The sequence below is a fragment of the Coffea arabica genome, chromosome 5c, assembly GCF_036785885.1.
Source record: "Coffea arabica cultivar ET-39 chromosome 5c, Coffea Arabica ET-39 HiFi, whole genome shotgun sequence".
In the NCBI taxonomy this organism is placed as follows: domain Eukaryota; kingdom Viridiplantae; phylum Streptophyta; class Magnoliopsida; order Gentianales; family Rubiaceae; genus Coffea; species Coffea arabica.
In genome coordinates this window covers 48730749-48753782 of record NC_092319.1, presented here as the reverse complement: position 1 = coordinate 48753782, position 23034 = coordinate 48730749, and the positions used below count along the sequence as shown (strand labels likewise).

The 23034-nt window shown below is 36.8% G+C and overlaps 3 protein-coding genes across 4 annotated transcripts; 2 read left to right on the top strand and 1 right to left on the bottom strand.

Annotated features, from left to right (window-relative positions):
* Positions 1-2893: 2893 nt before the first annotated feature.
* LOC113690006 (probable calcium-binding protein CML21) lies at positions 2894-7358 on the top strand. Its single transcript, XM_027207832.2, has 5 exons — positions 2894-3275; positions 5016-5246; positions 5676-5878; positions 6293-6467; positions 6997-7358. The coding sequence occupies exons 2-5, from the start codon at positions 5051-5053 to the stop codon at positions 7110-7112; spliced, it is 690 nt and encodes a 229-aa protein (XP_027063633.1). The 5' UTR covers positions 2894-3275; positions 5016-5050; the 3' UTR covers positions 7113-7358.
* Positions 7359-8148: 790 nt separating this feature from the next.
* LOC113690004 (KH domain-containing protein At5g56140) lies at positions 8149-14911 on the bottom strand. Of its 2 annotated transcripts, none has more exons than XM_027207830.2 (7): positions 14397-14911; positions 14081-14166; positions 10391-10536; positions 9353-9472; positions 9157-9273; positions 8909-9052; positions 8149-8826 (listed from the first exon to the last, which is right to left on the bottom strand). In XM_027207830.2, the coding sequence occupies exons 1-7, from the start codon at positions 14516-14518 to the stop codon at positions 8632-8634; spliced, it is 930 nt and encodes a 309-aa protein (XP_027063631.1). In that variant the 5' UTR covers positions 14519-14911; the 3' UTR covers positions 8149-8631. The 2 variants fall into 2 exon arrangements, with proteins under 2 accessions (XP_027063631.1, XP_027063632.1); XM_027207831.2 differs by having other exon boundaries at positions 8149-8781.
* Positions 14912-18717: 3806 nt separating this feature from the next.
* On the top strand, positions 18718-23011 carry LOC140007891 (THO complex subunit 3-like). The gene is made up of 11 exons (XM_072051535.1): positions 18718-18875; positions 19128-19223; positions 19872-20001; positions 20558-20649; positions 20870-20938; positions 21359-21416; positions 21532-21631; positions 22004-22090; positions 22315-22393; positions 22492-22624; positions 22714-23011. Exons 1-11 carry the CDS (start codon positions 18807-18809, stop codon positions 22746-22748), a joined length of 948 nt encoding a protein of 315 aa, XP_071907636.1. The 5' UTR covers positions 18718-18806; the 3' UTR covers positions 22749-23011.
* Positions 23012-23034: the final 23 nt, after the last annotated feature.

Genomic DNA, 23034 nt, shown 5'->3' with positions numbered 1-23034 from the left:
AATAAAGATCAAACTAACACAAAAGAAAGTCAACAAGTATTCATTCGGGTAAAATACAAAAAACTCCCTTGTGGTTTCACGAAAAGACACCTTACTCCCCTATCGTTTAGAAATATACACATAAACACCTTAAACTTCATTACTAAAGTGGAAATTGACCTTTAACCGGATGTGCTGGTCGAATATCAGGTAACAAGGCAGGCTGAAAACTGGACCTGTGAACATCTCCTAGGATCCAATTGAGGATCATTAAAGACCCTCGCTTCCTGCAGAACAGCACCCTTCTCGATCCCCATGAATGGAGAGTAATCCACTACAGATTAAAGAATCGAAATTACAACATCGGATTTCATTGACTGCTACACTCAGGCAAGGTTCAAACAAATTCCAAAGGCTAAAGCAGATCTGAGCCAAAGTTAACCGATCTCTTCGAAATTAATGTAGTGAAGAACTAACCCAGGGCTACAAATACAAATAGTTAATAAATCCGCAGGACCAGTATTTCAACTTCTGCTAATTCCTTTTTTTTTTTTGTCTTTTTGCTTTTTAAGTGGGCACAGGTTTTGGATAAAGTGTTTGATCCGTGTGTCTTCTGGTTTTTAAAAATTTACAACTTCCAGATGGAATTTCATTGACTAAATTTGCTTGCCATATATGGAAATTGAACTGGTTATGTATTTTAGCAATTTTTCACCAGAGGATCCATTCAATGACAGACATGGTAAAGCTAGAACTCAACTCTCCCGTTTCTGAACAATGAAAGGTATGTTTTCACTACTAAAGGTCGTCTCATGTTGCAGAGTGTTCTGAAGGATATTCAAACTCAGAATAAAAAATTTGGATGGAAAATCTTGCGATACCATATTCCCTCTTTCATCAATGTTGTTCCTACAGACCTGAAGCATTGGGTATCTGTTTTAACAAGCCTCACTGCACTTTCTTCTCCTCAGATTCGAAGTCCGTAACAGCTGCAATCTCTTATTTTCAATCTTCTCAAGCTTGGCAAACATTTCTTTTTGACATCTGCATTCACGTGATTATCAGCACCAATTTTCCTGACAAAGCTCGTTTCTTGTCAATCTGTATGGCAGATCTGATTCATAGCAAATTTGCTTTGGTGGTGTCGCATGCTGCTGATACCATTGCAAGACTGGAGAAAGAAGGAGTGTTGCGGATCTCTTCGCTTCTGCCTTCTCTCTCTTCTGTATGCTTATATCGGGTGGGAGAGTGAAGTCGAATCGCAGATATCTCTTTGGTCGACGTTGTACAAATTAGTTTCCCTGGACAGTAACTTTTTTCTTTTTTGTGAAGGAATTGGACAGCCTGCCAGGGTATTTGACCTTCTGCCGGTAATTAAGCCGGTTCAAAAGGTAATTTCCATTTGAGTTATGAAGTTTATGGTGTTTATGTGTAGGTTTCTAAACGATAAGGGGGTGAGGTGTCTTTTCGCGAAATCACAAGGGGTTCCTTGTATTTTACCCTATTCATTCAAGTGGAAGATGTGCCGTCTTGTTTTGTAAACAACAGCCCATAAGTTACTGGGCTGACATTAAGCTGTGCAATTTTTCCCAGGCCATGCCTGTTGGCCCGCACCAACTATGAGCATTAGCAAATGGGCGGTCAATCATGAGACGCAAGACTTGGAAATCCAATTTATCGCGATCACCGGCGGAATGCTGCTGCCATCAAATGCCAAGGAAATTATAAAAATATACATTAAAAAATATGGGCTAATTATATTGACCTCCCCTAAAGTTTAGCTAAACTATCAATTTAACCTCAAAGTTTGACTAAATAACAGATATACCCCTATGCCTTACATCTGCTAAATATGACCACCGGAGTCAATGAAATGACAAAAATCCCCGGCACACAAAACAACATTTAATTTTACTCAATGTACCAATTGGCCATTACCAAACAAGTTTATAAGCCGGGATGAACATAATTGTTTGGATTGCAGTTTATTTGTCAAAATGTATTTGCTTACATCATCATTACAATTTCCAACACACCTTTTTATCTTTCCAATTACCTTTTTATCTCGCATACATCACATCACAAAAAGTGCTACAGTAAAAATATCTCTAATAATTCACAATCCAAACAAAAATTGACAAACTTGACACCGATGAATTGTAATAAGGACATTAATTTATTTAGAAACGGTTAGTGCAATTGGATTTTGTTAACCCAAATAAGAATACATTAAGAGTTGTTAATATTAAATTCACTGCTGGTGTATGCATCATCATAATTGAATATATGACATATATGTAAATCTTTTATTTTAAATTTAAAATTAAATTAATTGTCATGCATTCGACAAAAATAATTTATATCTACTTCTTGTCAATTTATATGGTAGCCAAAGGTAAAGGGCAACCACACATGCTAGGTAAATGAGTGGCCATTTTTGGTGATACAGTAATACTAACACTGAAGTAACAAAATCAACACATTAGAGTTGAGCTGTGAATGTCAAGACAAGTTTGTTCACCCAACGAGGTTAGATTACTCGAGAATTTTGCTTTCGATATAAGAATTGCATCGACCAACTATGCATAATAATCTTATAAGCGAGTTGTAGTACCAAATGTACGGTGTGTTAGTGACCAAAGCGAATCTAAAACTTTTCAAACCAAAAAGGCAAATAAAGGGTGATAGCGATCATTAACAAAAAAAATGTCCAACGTTTGTTAAAGATGTGAATTTCTCGTTTTAATTCAAACACTACAGCTTTAAGAAATACTTTGGGGCGTGGAAAGAAATACTTAGAAGGTTGGGACCGTTGGACAGAGAAAGCGAGACGATACGTGGTGGGTTCAGCACGAATCCTGGAGTTAAATAGTAATAAATAGTCTCACCAGCAGAAACTCGGCTAACTAATATATTATACCCAACAAATCCAAATGTTCCAGGACCGAATTTACCCATCACGTGTCTCGTGTCTCAGCCACCATCTCCTCCACCAAGTCCACCGGGACAACCACACACGTTCACGTCCTCGCGTACATTTATGCTAGTACTATTTCATATCTACTACTTAGATATTTTTCGATTGTTTTTGTTTTTCCTGGGTCACTCTGTTTTGTGATCTGGAGCACAATCGTCGTACATCACATCTTGCCCCCCATAAGATACAGTTCAGAGAAGCAAGAGCGAGATTCGTCCTTTTTTTCCTTTTTGATCTTGTCAATTTTCAGCTGGGAAAAGAGTGCAGTGATTCTGTTTTTTTTTTCCATATTTCGTCTCCTCGCAGCTCTAAAACTAAGGTTAGTATCTTATATTTTTGGAGCATCTCTTTCTTTGTTTCATTTTTATAGATTCTGTTGAAGAAATGATTGGTTTGTTTTTTGTAGTGTTGTAGAATTGCATTTTTTTTAGACTCTAGTTGCAAAGTTTTTTTTTTTTCTTCGTCTTTTTCTGTTTTTGTTTGATTTTCCCATTTTTGGGTGCTGACAAATCACAGGAGAAAGGAAGTGAAAGTTGGGATCTTTATTTATTTGGTCTCCCGTCTATTTTCCATCTAATTCTCCTATCCTCGTTAGCAAGATTATTTAGAGACTGTCTGGCATGGGCAACAGATATTTGAATATGGTTGAGATTTCTAGCTATCAATCCTTGGATCTCGGCAAAGAGCCTTTCAACAGATATTTGAATGTTTCAGATACTGCCTTTCGTTATCGTATACTTGTTCCTGCATGATTTGTTTATTATCTTATTGATTGTCGTCAACTTCATGAGAAAGTACGGGAGTATCCTCATTCTTCAAGAACGATTAGGCTTTGCCTTAAATTTTTTTTCGGCTCTCCAGAATGATGAAAGGATAATTGTTTCAGATAGTGTTGAATAAACACGGGCCTGTGTTTTATTGTCCTTGTGTCAATTTGTACCGGTTCGATCTTCATGTTATTTCAGACCAAAGTTACCAGGCCATTATAGATTAGACATCGATAGTTGCGGATGTGTGTTGTTGAAGTCATTTAACATTTAAGGTTATCAAATGGGTTTAGAAATTTCTTGTTCCTGTGTTTGATCCCAATTTAAAATCAGAAAAAATTTTCAATTGAAAATATCCTTCCTGTAGCATGTGGGGATGGTAATGTTCTTAAGGTTAACGTTAGACTACACGAGTACATCCTTTCTCAACAGACGTATGGGTCGTCATACATTGACAAGTTGTCAAATTGCCAGATTGCAATGGAGATATGGTTCTGGAATTGCTATTACTACTGTCCTATGATGTTAAGTACTGTTTTCAGTAGTGACAGACAACTTCCCTTCATGCTTTCAAATGGCACATCTATCAAGCTAGAACTATAACTAGATGATGCTTGTTCTATTAGAAATAAAAATTAATCTAACAACATAGTTGCGAAAGATAAATGCTCTTTTGGGAGAAGCTTATTTTGCTTATCAGCTAATGCAGCATACCTACTAGATGTGTTTTGTTTTTGCCCTAGAAATCTTTGCACCTCTGTAACCATCTCAGGGACCACCATTTGAAATCTTGAATGCCAATGTATGTATCTTCTCTTGCTTTTTCTCAAGCAGGCAAATATGTTCCCCTTGATATTGTAAAAAATATAGTTGGAGTAGATGTGCAAGCTACTGGTCGTTATCAAAGGGTGAAAGCTACTCAGTTCCCTTTAACAGCTTAGAGTTTAACTACAGTACCAACAGGTTCAGTTTGAAGTAAAAAGGAAAAAGTGCAATGATTATCTTATCGGCAATATAAAAATCATGCCTTTTGTTTATTTGTCCATTAGAAGTTGATGAAGTGGCAATTAATTTATTTAGTGGCTGAACTTAAGAATATAAAACAAAAGTGACCACCTTTCTGCATTCGGGATATGTTGGTGTCCAAGTCTTCTCACATTCCATGACTTGTGTAATGGTATGTTTGCTCGTGTATAAGATGGAGTTATTTGTGTGCAGCTTCACAAAATTGTTACTTTTCCTCTTCAAAACTACACAAGGATGCTCTAATTAACATTGTTCTGCTCTGTCAGTTTGGATGTGTCAGAGTTTTTCACGGTAATTCAAAATGGGAGGTGTACTGCAAAAGGGTGAATCTCCGAAGGCTTATTTACCTGAGACAAAGCTTGAGGCCAAAATCATCGGGGCAATGCAGAGGAGAGAAAGTGAAGGCAGCTCTGCTAAATCTTTCAACAGCATAATCTTGAAATTCCCCAAAATTGATGAGAATCTCAGAAAATGTAAAGCTATATTTCAGGAATTTGGTATGTACCAAAATCCATGCATTGTTTTTCACAGACTGCATTTAAAATTCGGCCTTTTGAACTCAACATTTGATGTATTCATAGCCTCAAACTACATGTCTAATTGTGGAAATAGAATTTTGTTGGCAGTTTATGTCATTCCAAAGTTTGAAGAAAAAATCAGCTGCTAGCAAATGTAATCTGATAAGTATCATCTTTTGATCATTGATGTTCCCTGTCCTGTGATGGATAAACATAGAATGCTTTTCTGTTTTCATTTCTTCATTTATGAATGCCATCAGTTCTTTGCAATTTGTTTTGGTCGTTGATTATTATACACATGTCCTCATATTTTTCTTTGCCTACTCACTGTTCCCTTACCAATTACATCAAGAAACAAGGTTCTTGCTACACTAATTTGTACTAATTTATTTGCATACCTATTTGTAGACATGGATGGAAATGGTGCCATAGATCCACAAGAACTAAAACAGTGTTTCAGAAAACTGGAGATTAGTTTTTCAGACGAGGAAATCAATGATCTCTTTGAAGCATGTGATATTAATGATGATATGGGAATGAAGTTCAATGAATTTATTGTTCTTCTTTGCCTTGTCTATCTTCTGAAGAATGACCCTGCTGCTGAGCATGCTGTATCCAGAATGTCATTTTCTGTTCTTAGATTCCCTCTTAACTTGGCTTAATCCTAAGTAATTGGATTTGTCATTGCAGACAAGTTTTTGTGATTAATAAAGGGCTACAACATTTTAGCGCATATATCATCTCTAATCTGTTTTCACCAAAGAAGAGTAGTGATCTGTTTGTCTTTGCGTTCTTCTTTATCATGCACTTCTCTTCATTAAAACATTATAACCTTTGATTTTTTCTCATTATTGCAATGCTATAGCTGCTTATTCCTAGAGTATATTGTTGGATTTATATGCTGCATTAGTGCCTTTCACATGCATGAGGAAATAAAGCGTGCATGGAGATTCTCTTCCTGTCCTTCCCTTCCACCATCCTTCCCCACCTCCCTTTCTTGGGAATTTTTTCCTTGACAGTAGAAGAAATCACGAATTGGACTGCCAAATCTTGAGGCTACATTTGAAACGTTGGTTGATGCTTTTGTATTTCTGGACAAGAACAAAGATGGTCAGGTCAGCAAGAATGAGATGGTTGAAGCAATAAATGAAACCACCTCAGGAGAGAGGTCATCTGGGCGTATTGCCATGAAAAGATTTGGTGAGTTCCTCCCACCTCTCACTCTCTTGTTCAAACACGAAATGCTTAGCGAATGCATACAGCTCGGCCAGGATGATGCTTCTTGAGTTTCTTTTGATGAATTTGTGGTTATCTGTGCTGTAAGCCACTTATTTCTTTAGTGTAAGTGATTGCTAAATACCTTACAAAGGCCACTTGGCCCACTTAAGTTTCTTATGTGCAAAGAGAGTCAGTATTGTTGTGGATTTATTGCAGGATTCACATCCTGACGTCCAATTTAGGAAATTGGTGTCAGTTTCTTGAGTCCTTATAGTTATCAAACTGACTTGTAAATGCATCCGGAATCATTTCTTTTTCTTATTTGCTTGTAGTTATTATTCCAGACAAAGTATGAAACTTTCTGCTGCATTGACTGGTACATTTTTTGTGGTCGTTTGGGCTAACTGCTAGCTTGGTGTTTGGAGCATGGAGAACGTGATTTCATATTATTGGTATGGTACACTCGTTTATTTGCCGAAGCCTCTGACGGCAATTTGTTCTGTTCTTGCAGAAGAGATGGACTGGGATAAGAATGGAATGGTCAATTTCAAGGAATTCCTTTTTGCTTTTACTCGGTGGGTTGGAATAGAGGATAACGATGATGATGATGATGATGAAGGCGCTTAGGAGTAGGGATGATTATAGTATTTTGAAGTGTCTTATTTCTATCTCTAGGCATATTGAGGAAGACTTCGGAGTAAATACTTTGTGAACAATGTGATCTCAACTGCAATAGGCTTTAGCTTTTCCAGTAATAAGTTAGTAAATTTGAACGCTGAACTGATCATGGTTATCAAATCCCACCATTCCAAATCCCTATTGTATATACTCTGTGACTGTAAATGGAGATCCACTATGACTAATTTTGAGCTCTGCGTTGAATTGTTGGAGGTCCACTATTTTGAGCTCTCTGTCGAGTTGCTGCATCCACTGCCTCCTGAAGTTGTTTATTAGCTAAAATCATGCTTACCACGAGAATCTTTAGCATTCAAACTTCTATGAAGCGTTTGTAGACCCTTTTTTCGTCACAGATGATGTGTTCTTGAAGTGGTAGTCGACACTTGTATCTCTCCACCATTGTAAAGCATAAAGCAAACCATAAATAGATTTTATCACTCTTTGGGTCTCCATCTTTCTTTTTCAATGTTATCGATCTTATTTCTGCTCATCTCTCGTTTTCTAAATTGTATGCATAAAGCATAAAATGCTATAGAAAGCTACTATCAGTGAAGCATTCGTAGAGCTGTACTAGCGTCTATCTTGTGAAACCTCGTTCCAAACGCTATTCTGCTTATGAGTGCTGTAACATTGACTGCTGTACTGATTGCTCTAACATGACCAACAACATTGACTGCTGTACTGATTGCTCTAACATGACCAACAACATTGACATACCCCTTATAAACCTCAAGTTGGACTTAAAAAGAAAACATGCAGATCAGAAGGAAAACCGCTATTTTGAGCCTTTAACCACACACACAATTTGAAAGCTCGTTAGTTTTGCACTTCTTTCCTTGAGAGGAGCCCTTGAAGAAAGGAACGTTGGATGAGGCATTGAAGGCTCAAAAATTTAACTAAGACCGAAAGCTCTATAGAATAAATGTAGCTCACATGAAAGCAACCTGCTCAGAACAAAAAATAAGCTAAAAGAACAAGCCGAGAATATGGAAGAGGTCATTGAAGCATACAACTCATAAAATCACTTCCAAAAGAATGCCTCAACAGAACTAAAGAAGCAATCCTACGCTTATTGTACATACGTCTGACAGCAATGGTGACCTTTTTACATGTCTTACAAGAATCCCCATGTTATCAAAACTTCCATCACACTCTTACAATGAGAGAGACTATAGCACAAGAATAGCATTGTAAAGCAAATGCTCCACCATGCAAGGAAAGTGTTCATAAGCAAACCCTCAGACCCCTAAGGTCTGTTACTATGTTATACTCTTGCTATTTATCTTCCAAGTAGTATGAAACACACTTCATATCATATAGAAACAAGTTAGAACCGGCAGAGTAGCACCAGTGCCCCGATGGCATTTGGAAGGATCTGCTGACCCAGCAATACCTTTGCATGCGGAACTGCTATTCACTGGAGAGATCAACACACAAGCTCCAAAAGCCAATCACCAAAAGGGATGGATTACCCCCTCGTTTTGGCCCTCTTCATCCCAAGGCTGTTATGGAAAGGGGACACAGATCCAGACATTTGGGAACCTTCTTCACGAAGAGTGCCATTAATCATGGCGAGTTCTCGTAACTGCTGCTTTTTATAGAAGTCCTGAGATTCATCCTGCATTTGAAGAGGACAGAATGCTTCATCATTGGATATCCCAATCTGTAAATATCTGTCTCCATTAAAATGCTGAGGAATTGCAGAAACAATTGAATTTCACAGGAGGAAGAGCATATATACATACCACAGGCTTCAGCAAATCCTCAAGTATCTCACGTGCTTGCATCAGACGAGCGTCGATTACCTCAACTGGCAATTCTGCTTCAACTAGTATGTGAAGTGGTTCATTTAGATGTTCATATCCTGGTTTGCCTCTCATCATGTCTTCCTTTTATATTGAACAATATTAAAGTTGTTATATTAATTTATGGTGATCCACAAGCTATTCACTGTATTTATGGGGAAGACCACCAAAGTCATTCCAGTCGTTACCTTTGTTGGGTCCTTAATGCTGCCACGGCCTCGAATGAGAACACGACAGTCAGTATTGGCTTCAACTCTCTTGAGAGAGTTCCCTCTAGGACCAAGGAGGCGTCCAACAAAATTAAACTGCAAAAGCAAGTTCTTCAAGTGAGTTTTAGAAAATCATGCATCATAACAACATAGAAACAGCAAATCCTGATCATACATTAGGATACTGTTCCACTGGAATGTCAACCCTGATTGTGCGTTTCACTATAAGACCTGATGAGCTTGCTTGAGAACCTAACCAATTTTGTGCAGATGGTGGCTGCATCAGACCTGATATCTGCAGAGTACGATCCCAAATATGGTCAACAAGGAAAGGACAACATCAGAAATTTCACATTTTATTTCCCATATAGCATGTGAGTGTTTCCACTGGGATGATACACAGATCCAATTCCAAAAACATTGAACGGGGAACTATGACAAAACAAACCCCTGAAAGGACCATACAAATGTATACCACCCACTAGATTTAGACACTACAAAACCATTCTTATATCGAAGTAAAATTAGATAACTGTGAAGTTAACAAGTTAATAGAGAATTGAAACCAGAATCCTAATGATCAGTGCATGTTATTACTGGAAAGTATAGAATATTCCTATACTTTTTAAATCGAATTTTCAAGAATTATCAATAGCCTGTTAGCACAATCACAGGTTAATTTTTCTTTTTTCACAGGTTAAATGTTCTTAGATTAATATCAATTACTTCTTTTAGCACATACAAACTCAAATGGTGGAGTTACTTAAAATATACATGTGCTTCCCCAAGTGGGCAGAACGAAGCAATGTGCTCTATCAGCATCCAATGCATTACCAATACAAAGAATTGAGTAAAGAAATATTCAGATTCATATGAAAGCAACAACAGGAATATCTCTAGTATGAGCATATATTAATATGAAAGACAGCAAATCTTTGCAACATCCTGCCAAGAAAGTTGATTACAGTGAAGAGAACAATCAGCTAACTGCAAAAGAAATTTTGAAGCAAGAAGTTCAGTTAAATATACATGACATTCTTGATGTTGTTAGCTTCTAAATACCTGTCATGGGGGAAACGCAAGTTAAAAGTTAAACGGCACTAGGAAAAGAAACCTAGTTAGTACTGATGTAAAAGAACTGTGTCAAGATGCTTCTGAAAAACAGTAAAGAATTAGATAAAACAAAGGTTATGTTAATGGTTAGTATCCATACTTCGGATTGAAATGGTGACGCCCATCTGTTCACATTAGCTCCTCCATGTGAATATATTCCTCCTGAAGCCAGGGGGCTAGCATGTTCAAGCCCACTTTGATCTAAAACTGATGCATTCCCCAAGAGTGTGGTTACACGCAATATTTCTGCTTCAAAAAGGTCAATTTTCAAGAATAAGATGTACCAGTTAGCATTTGTTAAATAATTAGTCAGCAGTCACCACAATATCGATAGATTCTAAGGATTCTTAACTGGTTAGTTAATGAACAATACTTCCAAACCTGACAAGCTTAGTCATTCAGAAGAATGTAGCCTAGGGTGAGGGACAACGAAAGTCTAGTACAGTCAAATACGGATATAATACATAGTCGTAATAAATCATGCTAGAATTATTGTTTCTAAAAGACAAGGATATCAGTATATCAGTAACTCAGTGCCTAGTTAAAACCTTACACAAAGAGTGATAACCAAGTCAACGAAGATAGGTACTCTTTTTCCTCTAGGAAGGTGAAAACGTTAGACACCGAGATGACAATAAATCCCAAGCCCCAAGGAATAAACGACAGGAGCGATCCACATGCTTCAGCAGTTTCAACTCAGAAACATACATCACCAGCCAAGGCAACTGATTTTGATCGGTCTCCCTCTAAAGGCTGAGCCTTGAATAGTAGACCAAATGTATGATTCCCTCCATTAAAGAAGTGTTATTAGCCATAATCTGTAATCCACTTGATAGAGTTTGAAAGCAAATTAGAATCAAATTTATTCAACTTACCATTTGACTTGATACCAAACTCAAACTTTACTTCATCATTCATAAAGTTTTCAAAAGAAAGCCAGATTTTATATGCAGGATGCCTTATTTCCAATAGTAAAGACAACCAATTTAATTCTTTTAACTGCTAATTGCGGAAGACAGAAACATAGTGATCCTAACTCCTAAGCACAATGAAAAAAATTCATCTACATATCCACTCAATATGGACCTTAGAGATTTAAAGAAACAGATTAAAAATAATTAAATATAGCCACCACCTATTTTTTGAGTATGTCCAGGATATACAATTTCACATTTCGGAGACATGTCCTACAACACCTACCTTTACTAACCACCACCCCCCCCAAAAAAAAATCAAGACCATCTTTTAAACTCATACTCTGTTCTTAACCCTGGATGGAGTAGTAAATCTTCACTCAACAGAAACATGAAAAAAGTATATCACTTCTCTTCTAATAGGCAATCATAATCGGTTTCAAACATTTAAAGCTGCTAATTCAAGATTAGAAAGTGGTAACTTCTGTAATCTCCATGCTATTGTCCTCCAGCATCAATAAAGAATCAGTATAATGGGATTCTTCAGATGCCTTAATGCTCATCCACCCCCTTTCTCCATGACGTTAGCTCTCCATTATTAACCAACAACACATGTTCTTTTCCATCTATTCCTTCTCCAGAATACCAAATGGCATTTTTTCTCCAAATAATTCTTTCCCTACCACTAATTTCATCTCCCAAAGAACTTAGTCAAGAGCCTCCACCCTTTCTCGGCCTCCTTCCCCACCATAACCAACCTTTCAGAATCTGATCACATCACCATAATCATGACGAGAATCACCAATCTACTACAGAGTCTGCAGCAGCTCTAATACCAATTTATGCTCGATGATACCAAGCTAATTATGCAACATGATCTTCCAATTCTATGACCTCCTTTCTGGCTAGTTCTCACATCTGCTGCCCCCAACCCCCAAACCAGATGACGACACAAGCAGTTTCCTGCAAGTTACTGTGAAAATTTTCCATTTTCCCATTTGCTCACTAGCTTCCCCTTTCTTAGTCACAAGAGTTGAGTAACTTTTCTCTATCAAAGAGACAAGCTTTCACAATGCAATAAAAACTAATGTCCTTGAGCCCTATTCTTCGATGGCTAAACTCTGGCACTGCAGTAGTGGAAAGGAGAGAACTAGGCATAGAAAATAGAAATGCTCATTCATTTCAGAATGTGACAATTGTTTAATGGTTACCATGGCTAGCCAAATTGGTGCATGGGGCTTTAGAAAGCACAACTATAGTTATAAAGCAATGACTTGTCAAAATTAGTTGCTGAGCGGACGTAGCTGGAACAAAGACAGTAGAAGGTACTGGTTGTCACAGGATTAACAAAAGATATACTTTTTATGCTTTTGGAAATGACATGAGTGCCGGTGGTGGTTTATTACATAAGATCTGCAGAGATTGTGATAATTGGTGGATCAGATTTTGCAACCATTTATGACTAGAAATGGAAATAGCAAAAGGGAAACAGAAATAATGCACCACATCATATGAACTTGAATGATATTTAGTGAAGGCACAGATATTTTAACGATCAGAGCAATCTCCATATTGCTATTACAGGAATACAGGAAGCAAGTCTTCAGAAGAGAGCCAGAAACAGCAAATGATCCTAAAATTATTCACTAAATGACGCAACTATTAAAGAGCCAACAAGACAACTACTAAACAACACATGTTATGTGCCACAAGATCCTTAAATAAGACACTTCCTTGATGATTTATACAAGGTAACTCGATGATCACGATCTACTTCAAACATTTCTGCCTTTCTCTACTCTTTTTCTTTTCCTTTTTTCTTTTTCCGTCCAATAAACACCAGGCATACACAGGTGGGGAAAGAATGCAGGGATCAAAGCAAACATCTAGGTACATAGAAGATATTTAGTAGGGTAGTTAGAGCTAACAGCATTTCAATAAATGAAAAAAGCAAAAGCATCCTTGTGGGCCTATATTCAATGAACTGGATGCGGCATTAAAGCCTTCACCAAAATAATCAGTACAACTGTAACCACTTGCTCATTTGTAATGCAAACCAAGATAAAAATTTCATCTCTAGGTCCTGGGCCCATCTTCCACCGAAGACTATTCTACGTGCCAAAAGCTACCAAAACTCAAGAATTATTAAGTTAGGAACGATCCAGGAGAAATGCTACTTTAACAGATTTGTTTAGTCGTGTGTGGCCATCACAACTACGTCAACCTGAGATACAGTAAACACAAGTGTAAAGTTTCATTCAGCCACGTGTTTAGCCATCACAAACACGTCAACTCTATTCTACAGCCACGTGCTCCACAGTTAATTAGCTTCTACCACAATATTACATGCACAAATAAGACCAACATAATAAATGGATAAAAGATTTATTTATCAAGTCAATCTCATACTCAATAATAAGGAACATAAGAAAGATCCAGTAGAAATTGCGCAAGATGGATGTCATGAGTAATTTTCTTCCCAAGTTTTCTTTTGATGTTATCCTTGCCAGACTTGTATGAAGCCTTAAAACAAGCTCATCAAGCAAAGTAGAAGAATATCCTTTATGGGATTTACTGACTCTGCAAGTGATCTCATGACATTATCCAGACAACCACCATAGGCAGTCATGAATTGATTCGTCAAAGACTCAAAGATGTGTGGGTCAGCTAAAGCAAACCAGAGATTAGTGAAAAAAATTGTAAAAATAGGCTGAAACAACTTCAACCATCTCATCAAAACGTCCCATGGGCGGCAACCATATCTAACATAGACAGACAATTACTACTATTAAACATAAACCAAAAACCCTCCTGCCGAGCCATTAAACCACAACAGCTAGCAGGAGATAATCTAAAAAGTGAGGCTACCAGCTTACCCTGATTCAACAGTCGATAACTATGGGGCAGCACTGGCATAAACGGATTAAGCTTATGCCTTTCCGCAAGTAACTCGGATAAATACCTGGCAACCAACGAACATAAAAGATTACAACACCAGCCAGCGCTTATGAAGGAAATAAATCACAAGAAATTTGTAGCGTTATAAAACAACAGAAAACAAAAGGAGAAGTGTGGGTATAATCAAAAGCAGCAGGCTTTAACATATATATAACGCACCCGTCAATCCAAAGAAAGCAGGAAGTTAATTGAATCGAAAAAAAGATCTAAACTTGATTAGAAAGGAGGTCATACTTTTCCTGCTCAGCAAGGGCGGAGGCGGCGGAGCGTAGACCACTGGCGGCGGCGGGGCCGATGTGAGGAGAGTGAGGGGCAGAGGGAGAGGGCGAGTAAGCCATGTACCTTCCAGACGACATCTCGTCTTTCTTTATTCACCGCCCGCCGATGTCTCCTTCAGATCCACCGACCAGTCAGTCCCTCGCTCCCTCTCTCTACTCTATATTATAGAATGAGCAGAGGCCAGAGATGATGACTATTATGGCTGAGGAGGCGTCGGTGAATGAAAAGGAAAGAAAAAAGAGAGACCAGAAAAAAATGTAAAAGAAAAGGGATGAGTAGCAATACTAGTGAGTAACAAGTACTGATACTATAATTAAGTGCTGACTACTGCTAGTAGTACGTAAACACTAGAAAGAAAGTAAAAAAGAAATAAGAAGGCCTCCTGTTAATTTTTTGTACAGAGGAGAGGAGAAGAGAATATTTATATTGAACGGGATGGATGGACAATTTTTCCAAAGGCACAGTGACGGAGTCCGGCGGTGCTGTGCTGTGCTGCTAATTCCTATAATCCTATACCCCAGTGATTCCAGTCCACTGTCTCCATTGCCGTTTACTCCACTCCCTCATTCACACACGTATTCATGTCAGTCATTTTGCGCTCCACTGCCAATGCATCCTTTGGTACTGCTCTGTGCACTCCCTCCCACTACGTTCTGCCACTTACCGCCGGTCAATATTGTTTACAACGCTACTTCTGTTGTGTTCAGTAACAACTGATAGTGAAAGAAATTGAATTCGCGCTGTGTAAGAATTCTTGAATTTATTCAGTGGGCGTGTTCTCAATTAAGGCGTAGACACTTGATAATATATGCATGTTCATATAGTGAATTTAATTAATATATAGCATTCGTTACTTAAACGCTTCTAAAAATGGTAATTTTGTCGATCCCAAAAAAACTGACTGAAGTTGCAGTAAATAGAAAAAGGTTTCTCCTTTCCTTTTTTTTTTTTTTTTCCTGCTTTTCACTGTCCGATCTCTTTGCAGGGGGCATGCCGGACCTGCATCTACAGTGTGTCTAAAGCACTTTGATGGGTTGTGATGATTGCATTACAATGACGATGGGCTGTCAATTTTCAATCTTTTAAATAAATGCGTCTATTTTTACTTTTTATGTTAGGTGCATCCGGAATGATGGAATATTGGCTCTTCCCTCTCGTGCATGGATATAATTACAAGTGGCTTGCTATGACTGTGGAAATTGTTTGTATGTTAAGTAAACAATAGAACAGAGTAGCCCTCTTAATTGGTTTGGTAGTCGGGATGCCATTGTTAAACATTCACCGGAAAACTACGTTATATGTACTATCATGTAGTGGTATAATTGTACATCATCTTCCCTCTCCGTAAATTTTGGAGGTCGATTGAACATTTATGTTGACTAATCTAATCACGGAATCCCTGGCGTTGTTGATATCCCGTTGCACGATGACCGCGTATCTTCTGGACTTTCTAACTTGTAAATTCATCATCCACCAAGGACAGAGAAGGGAGCCCGCGTGAATGGTCCAGCAGCAGCGCCTCTCACCAATGAATCTTGAGGTCACAAGTTCGAGTTTTCGCTCCGCTGGATTTCTCCGCGCACTTAACGTGTTCGGGTCGGGTTGGACTGTCGGATCCGGGCCGCAGGGGATTAGTCGGTCCCGTAAGAATTGACTCGAACACCCCCGTGTCGATAAAAAAAAAAAAAAAGGATAGAGAAGGGAAAAAAATAAAAGAGAAGTGAAAAATTATTCATTTCTCATCAACACAACACTACATTGTAGGTAGTAGTGAAAAATTAGTTGTGTCCCACTTCATGTCTAACATTTTATTATATGTTCAATTTTTCTTTACATATGTCCTATTTTTTATTATTTTTTTATTTTCTTGAGTTTCAATAATTACTAATCGAGTAAAGGATAAAATACAACAAACAAAAAAGAAAATCGCATGCAATGGAAAAACAAAAATACAAAAAAAAATCCGATTTTTTTCTCGATATTTTTGTCGTTTTAGTCTGTTGAATCTTGTATTCTACCAACCTGATAGTTATTGAGATTTAAGCTAACCAGTAAAAAAATTAAAATGGAATGTTCGCGAAAGGAAAATATGACAGTATATTAAAGGGCTAATATCATAAACCTCCCCTAAGATTTCTTCTAAATCACACCTAGCACCCCTGGAATGACAACTTTAGTATCCCCTTCTGTTTGACAATAGTAGTAATAGTGGATTATAAGAGAAATACTTTATTTTTGTTCCATTTTTACCCGCAGCCCAAGATGAATATTGAATTTTAGAAAATAAAAATAGAAACAAATAAGCATATGATATTAATTTAGAAGGTGAGGGGGTAAAAGTGTCATAAAAAAGAATGTTATAATTATGGACCTCCAGACAACCCCGCTACTGTGACTGTTGCTTCCAATGGTTAACTGATGATGCTTAATCTCTATAAATTGCCTTCAACTGAAGACACCATTAATATGCAGCACTTTAATGGGAAATTCTGCAACAAGTTGATCGGAGATTTAGTAAGGAATCAAACAGTTCTAATTGGTACATTGGCAGCTATATTTTTATTCAAATCGGAAAAATCGATTTAATGAAGTATAAGTAATATTTTCAGTGCTTCATATGCTTCCAAACTAAGTCAACATTATTAGTCATAGATAATACAAACTTCTGCAGTGATTATTTGGGGTGCACGTTGAAGTATAAGGAAATATGTAGCAATGTAGATTCCAATAGTTAATATATACCACAAAATTTAACAATCCTACATATCCCAATTTAGGAATTTTTTACTTCTTACTCACTATAAGATTAATACAACACACACGAAAAAATGCATGTTTATGTATACATCATAGCATTCCTACCCGTAAATACACAATATTGGTGATTTTTGGGTAATTTCTCCTCTTCTCATTGAGACAGCCTGTCACATCCTACTTCCAAGGGTGTTAGGTGTGATTTCGAAAATATGAAAGAAACTAGGTGTGATTAGAAGAAACTTCAGGGAAGGTTTTTGAATTCTGATATTAACCCCATAATAAAAGGCCGGAACGATGGCACGGGAGCGAAGGCCCTGGTGCAAAATTGTTTTCCACATTGGATAACCAACGAACGAGGGATTCTCTCTTAAATTCGTCATCGTTGATGTGATTGTTCAAATTAAGGCCGCTTTTAAACACCCCGCGTCTGGAACCTGGAGGCGGCAGTGCAATATCCATGTTCCAAATTCACGCTTTTAAACAAGCAGAGTTGTAATTAGACCTTTTATATTAGGGGTAATTTCAGAAACCTCCCCTAAAATTTTTGATAATTTCACTAATTTTCCCTAAAATTTACAAAATTACATAAATCTCTCATGAGATTAAGATTTGATAACAAAATTAGTCCAATTAGAAAAAGTAACATTCAAAAAACAGTTTAAAAAAAGAGATGAAACTTCTATTTCCTAAATACTCCTTATACATGTCTAAAAGTTGTATTAATAAAAAAATAAAAATAATTAAAAGTTAGAAATAATTAATACATACATTTCATAATCCAAAAAGTTCACATCTAATAAATTAGACAATACAAATAAGTAACAAAATTACATTAATGATCACAAACTTTAACAAAATAGAATAGTTATCTCTTTCAACATGATGTTTGTTATGATTTTTGTAACAAAATTTTTTTCCCAATTTTGCCTTTTTTTTTCCTCCTTCCTCCATCAGATATATCAATTGTTGTTATTTTGTAAATACAAGTCATCATTTATCATTAAAGAATTTTTTAGCAATTATTTTCATTAATTAGTATTTAATTACTTAATCGTTAGATATTAGTAAAGGAGCATGAAGGGAAAAGAAATGCATAATTCAAAAATTTTTTCAGTTCAAATCACAAGAATCATAACAAATATCATGTCAAAAAAGATGACTAGTCTATTTTGTTAAATCTTATAATCATTAGTATAGTTTTGTTGCTTGTTTTTGTTGTTTAATTTATTAAATATGAACTTTTTGAGTGGTGAAATGTGTGTATTAATTATTTTTATTCTTTTACTAATACAACTTATATATATGCATAAGGGGTATTTATGGAATAAAAGTTTTATCTTTCTCCTTAAAATATATTTTTAATATTATTTTCTCTAATTGGATTAATTTTGTTGTCAAAACCTTAACTTTAGGGGAGGTTTGTATAAATTTACAAACTTTAGAGCAGGCTAGTGAAATTGTAGAAACCTCAGGATAGGTTTCTGAAATTAACCCTTTATTTTATTTTGAGTCGAGCACAGAACAACGGACCACCAGTGACCAGACCCCGCAAGTCCTTGTTTATTGAATTGCAGTTAAAATTAGAGAAGACAGACGAACAGCCCAGCAATGGAGGAGAGGGACACGATACCCTTCAGAAACCTCCACGGTAGAGACTACCAAGGCCACAAGAAAAAGGTACCAAAATTCTTCACCTTCTCCCTCTTATGCAAATAAAGAAAGTTAAAGTCTTTCAGCTAAAAGCCCTGACTTTGTGGTGAATTTTGGTTTTCTGTGGTTAATTGTTTCTATTTCCCCAAAATATTTTGATTCAATTGCTGGAATAAGTATCACTGCTTAGATAAAGTGGTGGCTTTGCTCATGTTTTTTGTTTAAAATTCGTAACTCTTTTTTTTAATATATAATTTTTTGGGGTGGGCGTGAGTACAGGTGCATTCGGTGGCATGGAACTGCAGTGGGACGAAGCTCGCTTCTGGTTCGGTTGATCAAACTGCTCGCATTTGGCACATTGAGCATCACGGCCATGTATAAACTTTTCCTTTTTTTTTTCTTTCTTTTTTCCCTCGTTATTTCTCCTTTTAGTTTAAAATGCTGTTGTTGTTTTTCCCGTCTAAGATTGGAAAGGGTTTACTCTTTTTTCTTTGCTGATTCAAAATCGTGCTTTTTGTTTTCTGTAATGAAGTCTCCAGAACTATATAGTTTCATTTTTCTACTTTGAATTAGTTTTAGGGTTTGTGCTGAATTTGATGTTTTGATTTTGAAACAAAGTTATACACTCGGTTGACGAGTATATTAGCACTAGTATCAAACTTCCAACAGAAAGGCATGTGTCCTCTTAGTTAATCTGTTGGTAAAGCATCTGAATGCTGTTCAGGAGAGCCTGTTCTGGCTGCATATTTTGTCAACTCTATTTGCTGTATACATCCTTCTGTGGGAACTTTAAAAAAAAAATTGTCTTCAACAAATTTTTATTCCATTGGAGATCATGAGGTCCTTAGCTATGTGGCTTCCACAGCAATGCATATCTTGTTACCAATGCAGGCAGGAATGTTTTGGAATGAATGACCACTACAAGAGAGCTGCTTTTCTTTTCCGTTCTTTTCCGTCTCTCTTTCTGACATTGAACAATTTGGTATTCTCTGCCTTCTATGGCCATTTGGAATTTTTCTGCAGGGTAAAGTTAAAGATATAGAGTTGAAGGGTCACACTGATAGTGTGGATCAGTTGTGCTGGGATCCTAAACATGCTGATTTGATAGCAACTGCGTCAGGTGACAAGACAGTTCGCTTGTGGGATGCTCGTAGTAAGTGAACCGCCAGAATGCATACATCTGTTTAAATCTTACCAAGTAGTAATAACCTAACACTTCAATTGTAAGACATTTTAAAAAAGGTTTATGCTTAAATAGGTAAATAGAGTTTTGGAAAGGAGTTAATAGTCAAGTAACTATTTTGTTCTATTTATTCTGATGAAGTATCTTCTACGACATTAGGCCTTTGGATAAGTAACAGAGACTTTTGTTTTAGCTTTCAGTATTTATCTTGCTGTAGACTCACCCCCCCAACCCCCCTCCCCAAACAAAAAAAAATAGAAGAAAGTTTCACAAAGTGCGGAAAGGAATATTTTCTGCTTCCAAAGTAATGCTTCATCTTTCTGGCAACATCTGAAAATTTTCGTCTGCAGCTGTGCTCTTTAGTTGAAATAGACATTGAATGTAGCCAAAGAAAAGTTCACTCTTCAATGGAAAACAAACTTGACATTCTACTCTATCCACTGCATGGAGCTGACTTGACAACTCAACTTTATAAACAGCATACTGCTGCTAAGGGTGCTCATATATTTGTGTCTTGAATTGACAGGTGGAAAATGTTCACAGCAAGCTGAACTTAGCGGAGAGAATATCAATATTACCTATAAGCCTGATGGGACACATATTGCTGTAGGGAACAGGGTATGCCATGCATTCCTTGCCTAACATTTTAAAGCTTTTATGGGTTCAGTATCCACAGTCTGGAACTGGATCTATTTTGCAATTATGTTTTCTCCTGCAAATCCATGTTCGTTTCCAAAGAATTATATTAATGCACGCAGATTAGTATGTAACTTGTTATCTATTTCTATCTAATTAGAAATTATGTTGCAGCTCTTCTTACAGTCTTGATGTGTTGTAGGATGATGAATTGACTATATTGGATGTTCGCAAATTTAAGCCTCTCCACAAGCGCAAGTTCACATATGAGGTACATTCATGTTTCAGCTAATGGTATTATTTTCATACAAGTTGTTCGTGGTTCATTTGTGATGGTGGTTGGAGGAGGAAGTGGTCTTTAGAGTCCACATCAGGTTATTTTATGCAACATGAGATCTTGCAAACTTTACTTGGGGTATATCTTACCTAGTTATTCTAGGACTTTTAATGGCCATTTTGCCTTTCCTTCAGTGTCATGAATACACTTGTCTGAGATAATAAGTCTGGGATGATGTTGTTGATATTTCATGTGCATAGCAGAAAACCTGTACTTCTGGTTAACTGTTATAATTTTATGTACTTGTCTGAAGTAATTTACCTGATGATTAGCATTTCTTCTTTCCACATTCCTTCTCAGTGAGTCAATTGAGATGCCTTGTCTTTATAATCTGAGATGAAGTCTTTAATTCAGGTCAATGAGATTGCATGGAACATGACAGGAGACAAGTTCTTTCTGACCACAGGGAATGGTGAGAAGAAATTAAGTGGAAACATCTATCATTCAGTGTACTTGCTTAAGAAATTTGATTTTATCTATTTTGTGTCCATATATTACAATTGCACTCCTTTCCTTTTGCTCCTTAGGTACTGTGGAAGTACTAGCTTATCCATCTCTTGATCGAGTTGACACCCTTATGGCTCATACAGCTGGTTGCTACTGCATTGCCATTGACCCATTAGGAAGGTGTTTCTCTGCATATTCTGTTGGCTATCAGCTTCTACTCTAATACATAATTTTCAGTGTGAAAAATAAAAAAACCCTTGAGAATGTCTTGGAACTAGTATATTTTGTTGGTTACAATTTTACAAGCTTTCAGGGTGGTAATTGATCAAATAACAATGCAAACCAAGGGGAGTGTTTGGATAGAGATTATTTGAAATACTATTTGGAATAATATATTGTAGCACTTTTTGTGATGTGATGTATATGGGATAAAATAGTAGTTGAAAATATAAAAAGGTGGTTGGAAAATGTGTTTATAATGCAAGCAAAATTATATTTGAAATAACTTGTGTATCCAAAGTGTATCAATTTGAAATTTGCTGCCTTGTGCAGATACGTTGCTGTTGGAAGTGCTGATTCCTTGGTCAGTCTTTGGGATATCAAGGAGATGCTATGTCTGCGCACGTTTACGAAACTTGAGTAAGTACTTCTTTTCCACGTTCCCTTCTATGAAATTAAGAAAGAGAGAAAACTCCCCAATCTTATTCATTGACCACTTGCTCATATAAGGAAATTGTATAAATAAAATTGGAACATATGCTTGTCTTCTTTCCTATGTTTGTCCAGACCTGAAATGATTTCATGCACTTTCTTAAAGAGCTGTAACTCTTTACATTCTACTCATCTTTGTTTTATTTTCTCAGATGGCCAGTTAGAACAATAAGTTTCAATCACACGGGAGAGTACATTGCTTCAGCCAGTGAGGATTTGTTTATTGATATTGTATGTTTTTCTAAGTTGTCTCCTGCTGGTAGATGATGCTTAATTCTGAAGTTACTAAGTTCTGATCCAGTCAACATTTATGTCTCTTCATGCGTCAGTCAAATGTTCAAACTGGACGAACAGTTCACCAAATTCCATGTCGAGCTGCAATGAATAGTGTAGAATGGAACCCAAAGCACAACTTACTAGCATATGCAGGAGATGATAAGAACAAATATCAGGCTGATGAAGGTTACTGGATTTCCTGTTCTCTTTGTAAACTAAGAAGGTGTTGTTTTGTAGCTACAAAATTTGAATAACGTTTCCCTACTTTGTTGCAGGTATATTTCGGATATTTGGCTTTGAGAGTGCCTAGTTGTCTGATGCACTGCTGAGGAGGAAGAAGTCATTTGAGGCTTCGGATACTTTTTTTCTGCATGCTGTTGTTGCCCTATTCTGTTGCTGGTGTATTTTGGATATTATTATGATAGTGCGGCCATATTTGGTCAATTTGTATTTATCTTCAGTTTTGTCTTCTTGAGGTAGTGTGTATTCAAGGGTTGGGGATATTTATCAGTAGTGATTTCTTGCATAGCATTTTACCATGAATCAAAAGCCTGAAAATTGGGCCATTCATCAGCGTTCTTCTAATTTTATCTTTT

What these genes read in the sequence shown, in the direction of transcription:
- LOC113690006 (XM_027207832.2), top strand. Translation starts at nt 5,051, where the DNA reads ATGGGAGGTGTACTGCAAAAGGGTGAATCTCCGAAGGCTTATTTACCT. An exon ending in AGCTATATTTCAGGAATTTG is followed by an intron (nt 5,247 to 5,675) that starts GTATGTACCAAA and finishes ACCTATTTGTAG; the next exon opens with ACATGGATGGAAATGGTGCC. An exon ending in TATTGCCATGAAAAGATTTG is followed by an intron (nt 6,468 to 6,996) that starts GTGAGTTCCTCC and finishes CTGTTCTTGCAG; the next exon opens with AAGAGATGGACTGGGATAAG.
- LOC140007891 (XM_072051535.1), top strand. Translation starts at nt 18,807, where the DNA reads ATGGAGGAGAGGGACACGATACCCTTCAGAAACCTCCACGGTAGAGAC. An exon ending in TCGCTTGTGGGATGCTCGTA is followed by an intron (nt 20,002 to 20,557) that starts GTAAGTGAACCG and finishes TTGAATTGACAG; the next exon opens with GTGGAAAATGTTCACAGCAA. An exon ending in ATATTGCTGTAGGGAACAGG is followed by an intron (nt 20,650 to 20,869) that starts GTATGCCATGCA and finishes GATGTGTTGTAG; the next exon opens with GATGATGAATTGACTATATT.
- LOC113690004 (XM_027207830.2), bottom strand. Translation starts at nt 14,518, where the DNA reads ATGTCGTCTGGAAGGTACATGGCTTACTCGCCCTCTCCCTCTGCCCCT. An exon ending in TTATCGACTGTTGAATCAGG is followed by an intron (nt 10,537 to 14,080) that starts GTAAGCTGGTAG and finishes TTTTTGAAGCAG; the next exon opens with AAATATTGCGTGTAACCACA. An exon ending in CAGTGGAACAGTATCCTAAT is followed by an intron (nt 9,274 to 9,352) that starts GTATGATCAGGA and finishes TTGCTTTTGCAG; the next exon opens with TTTAATTTTGTTGGACGCCT.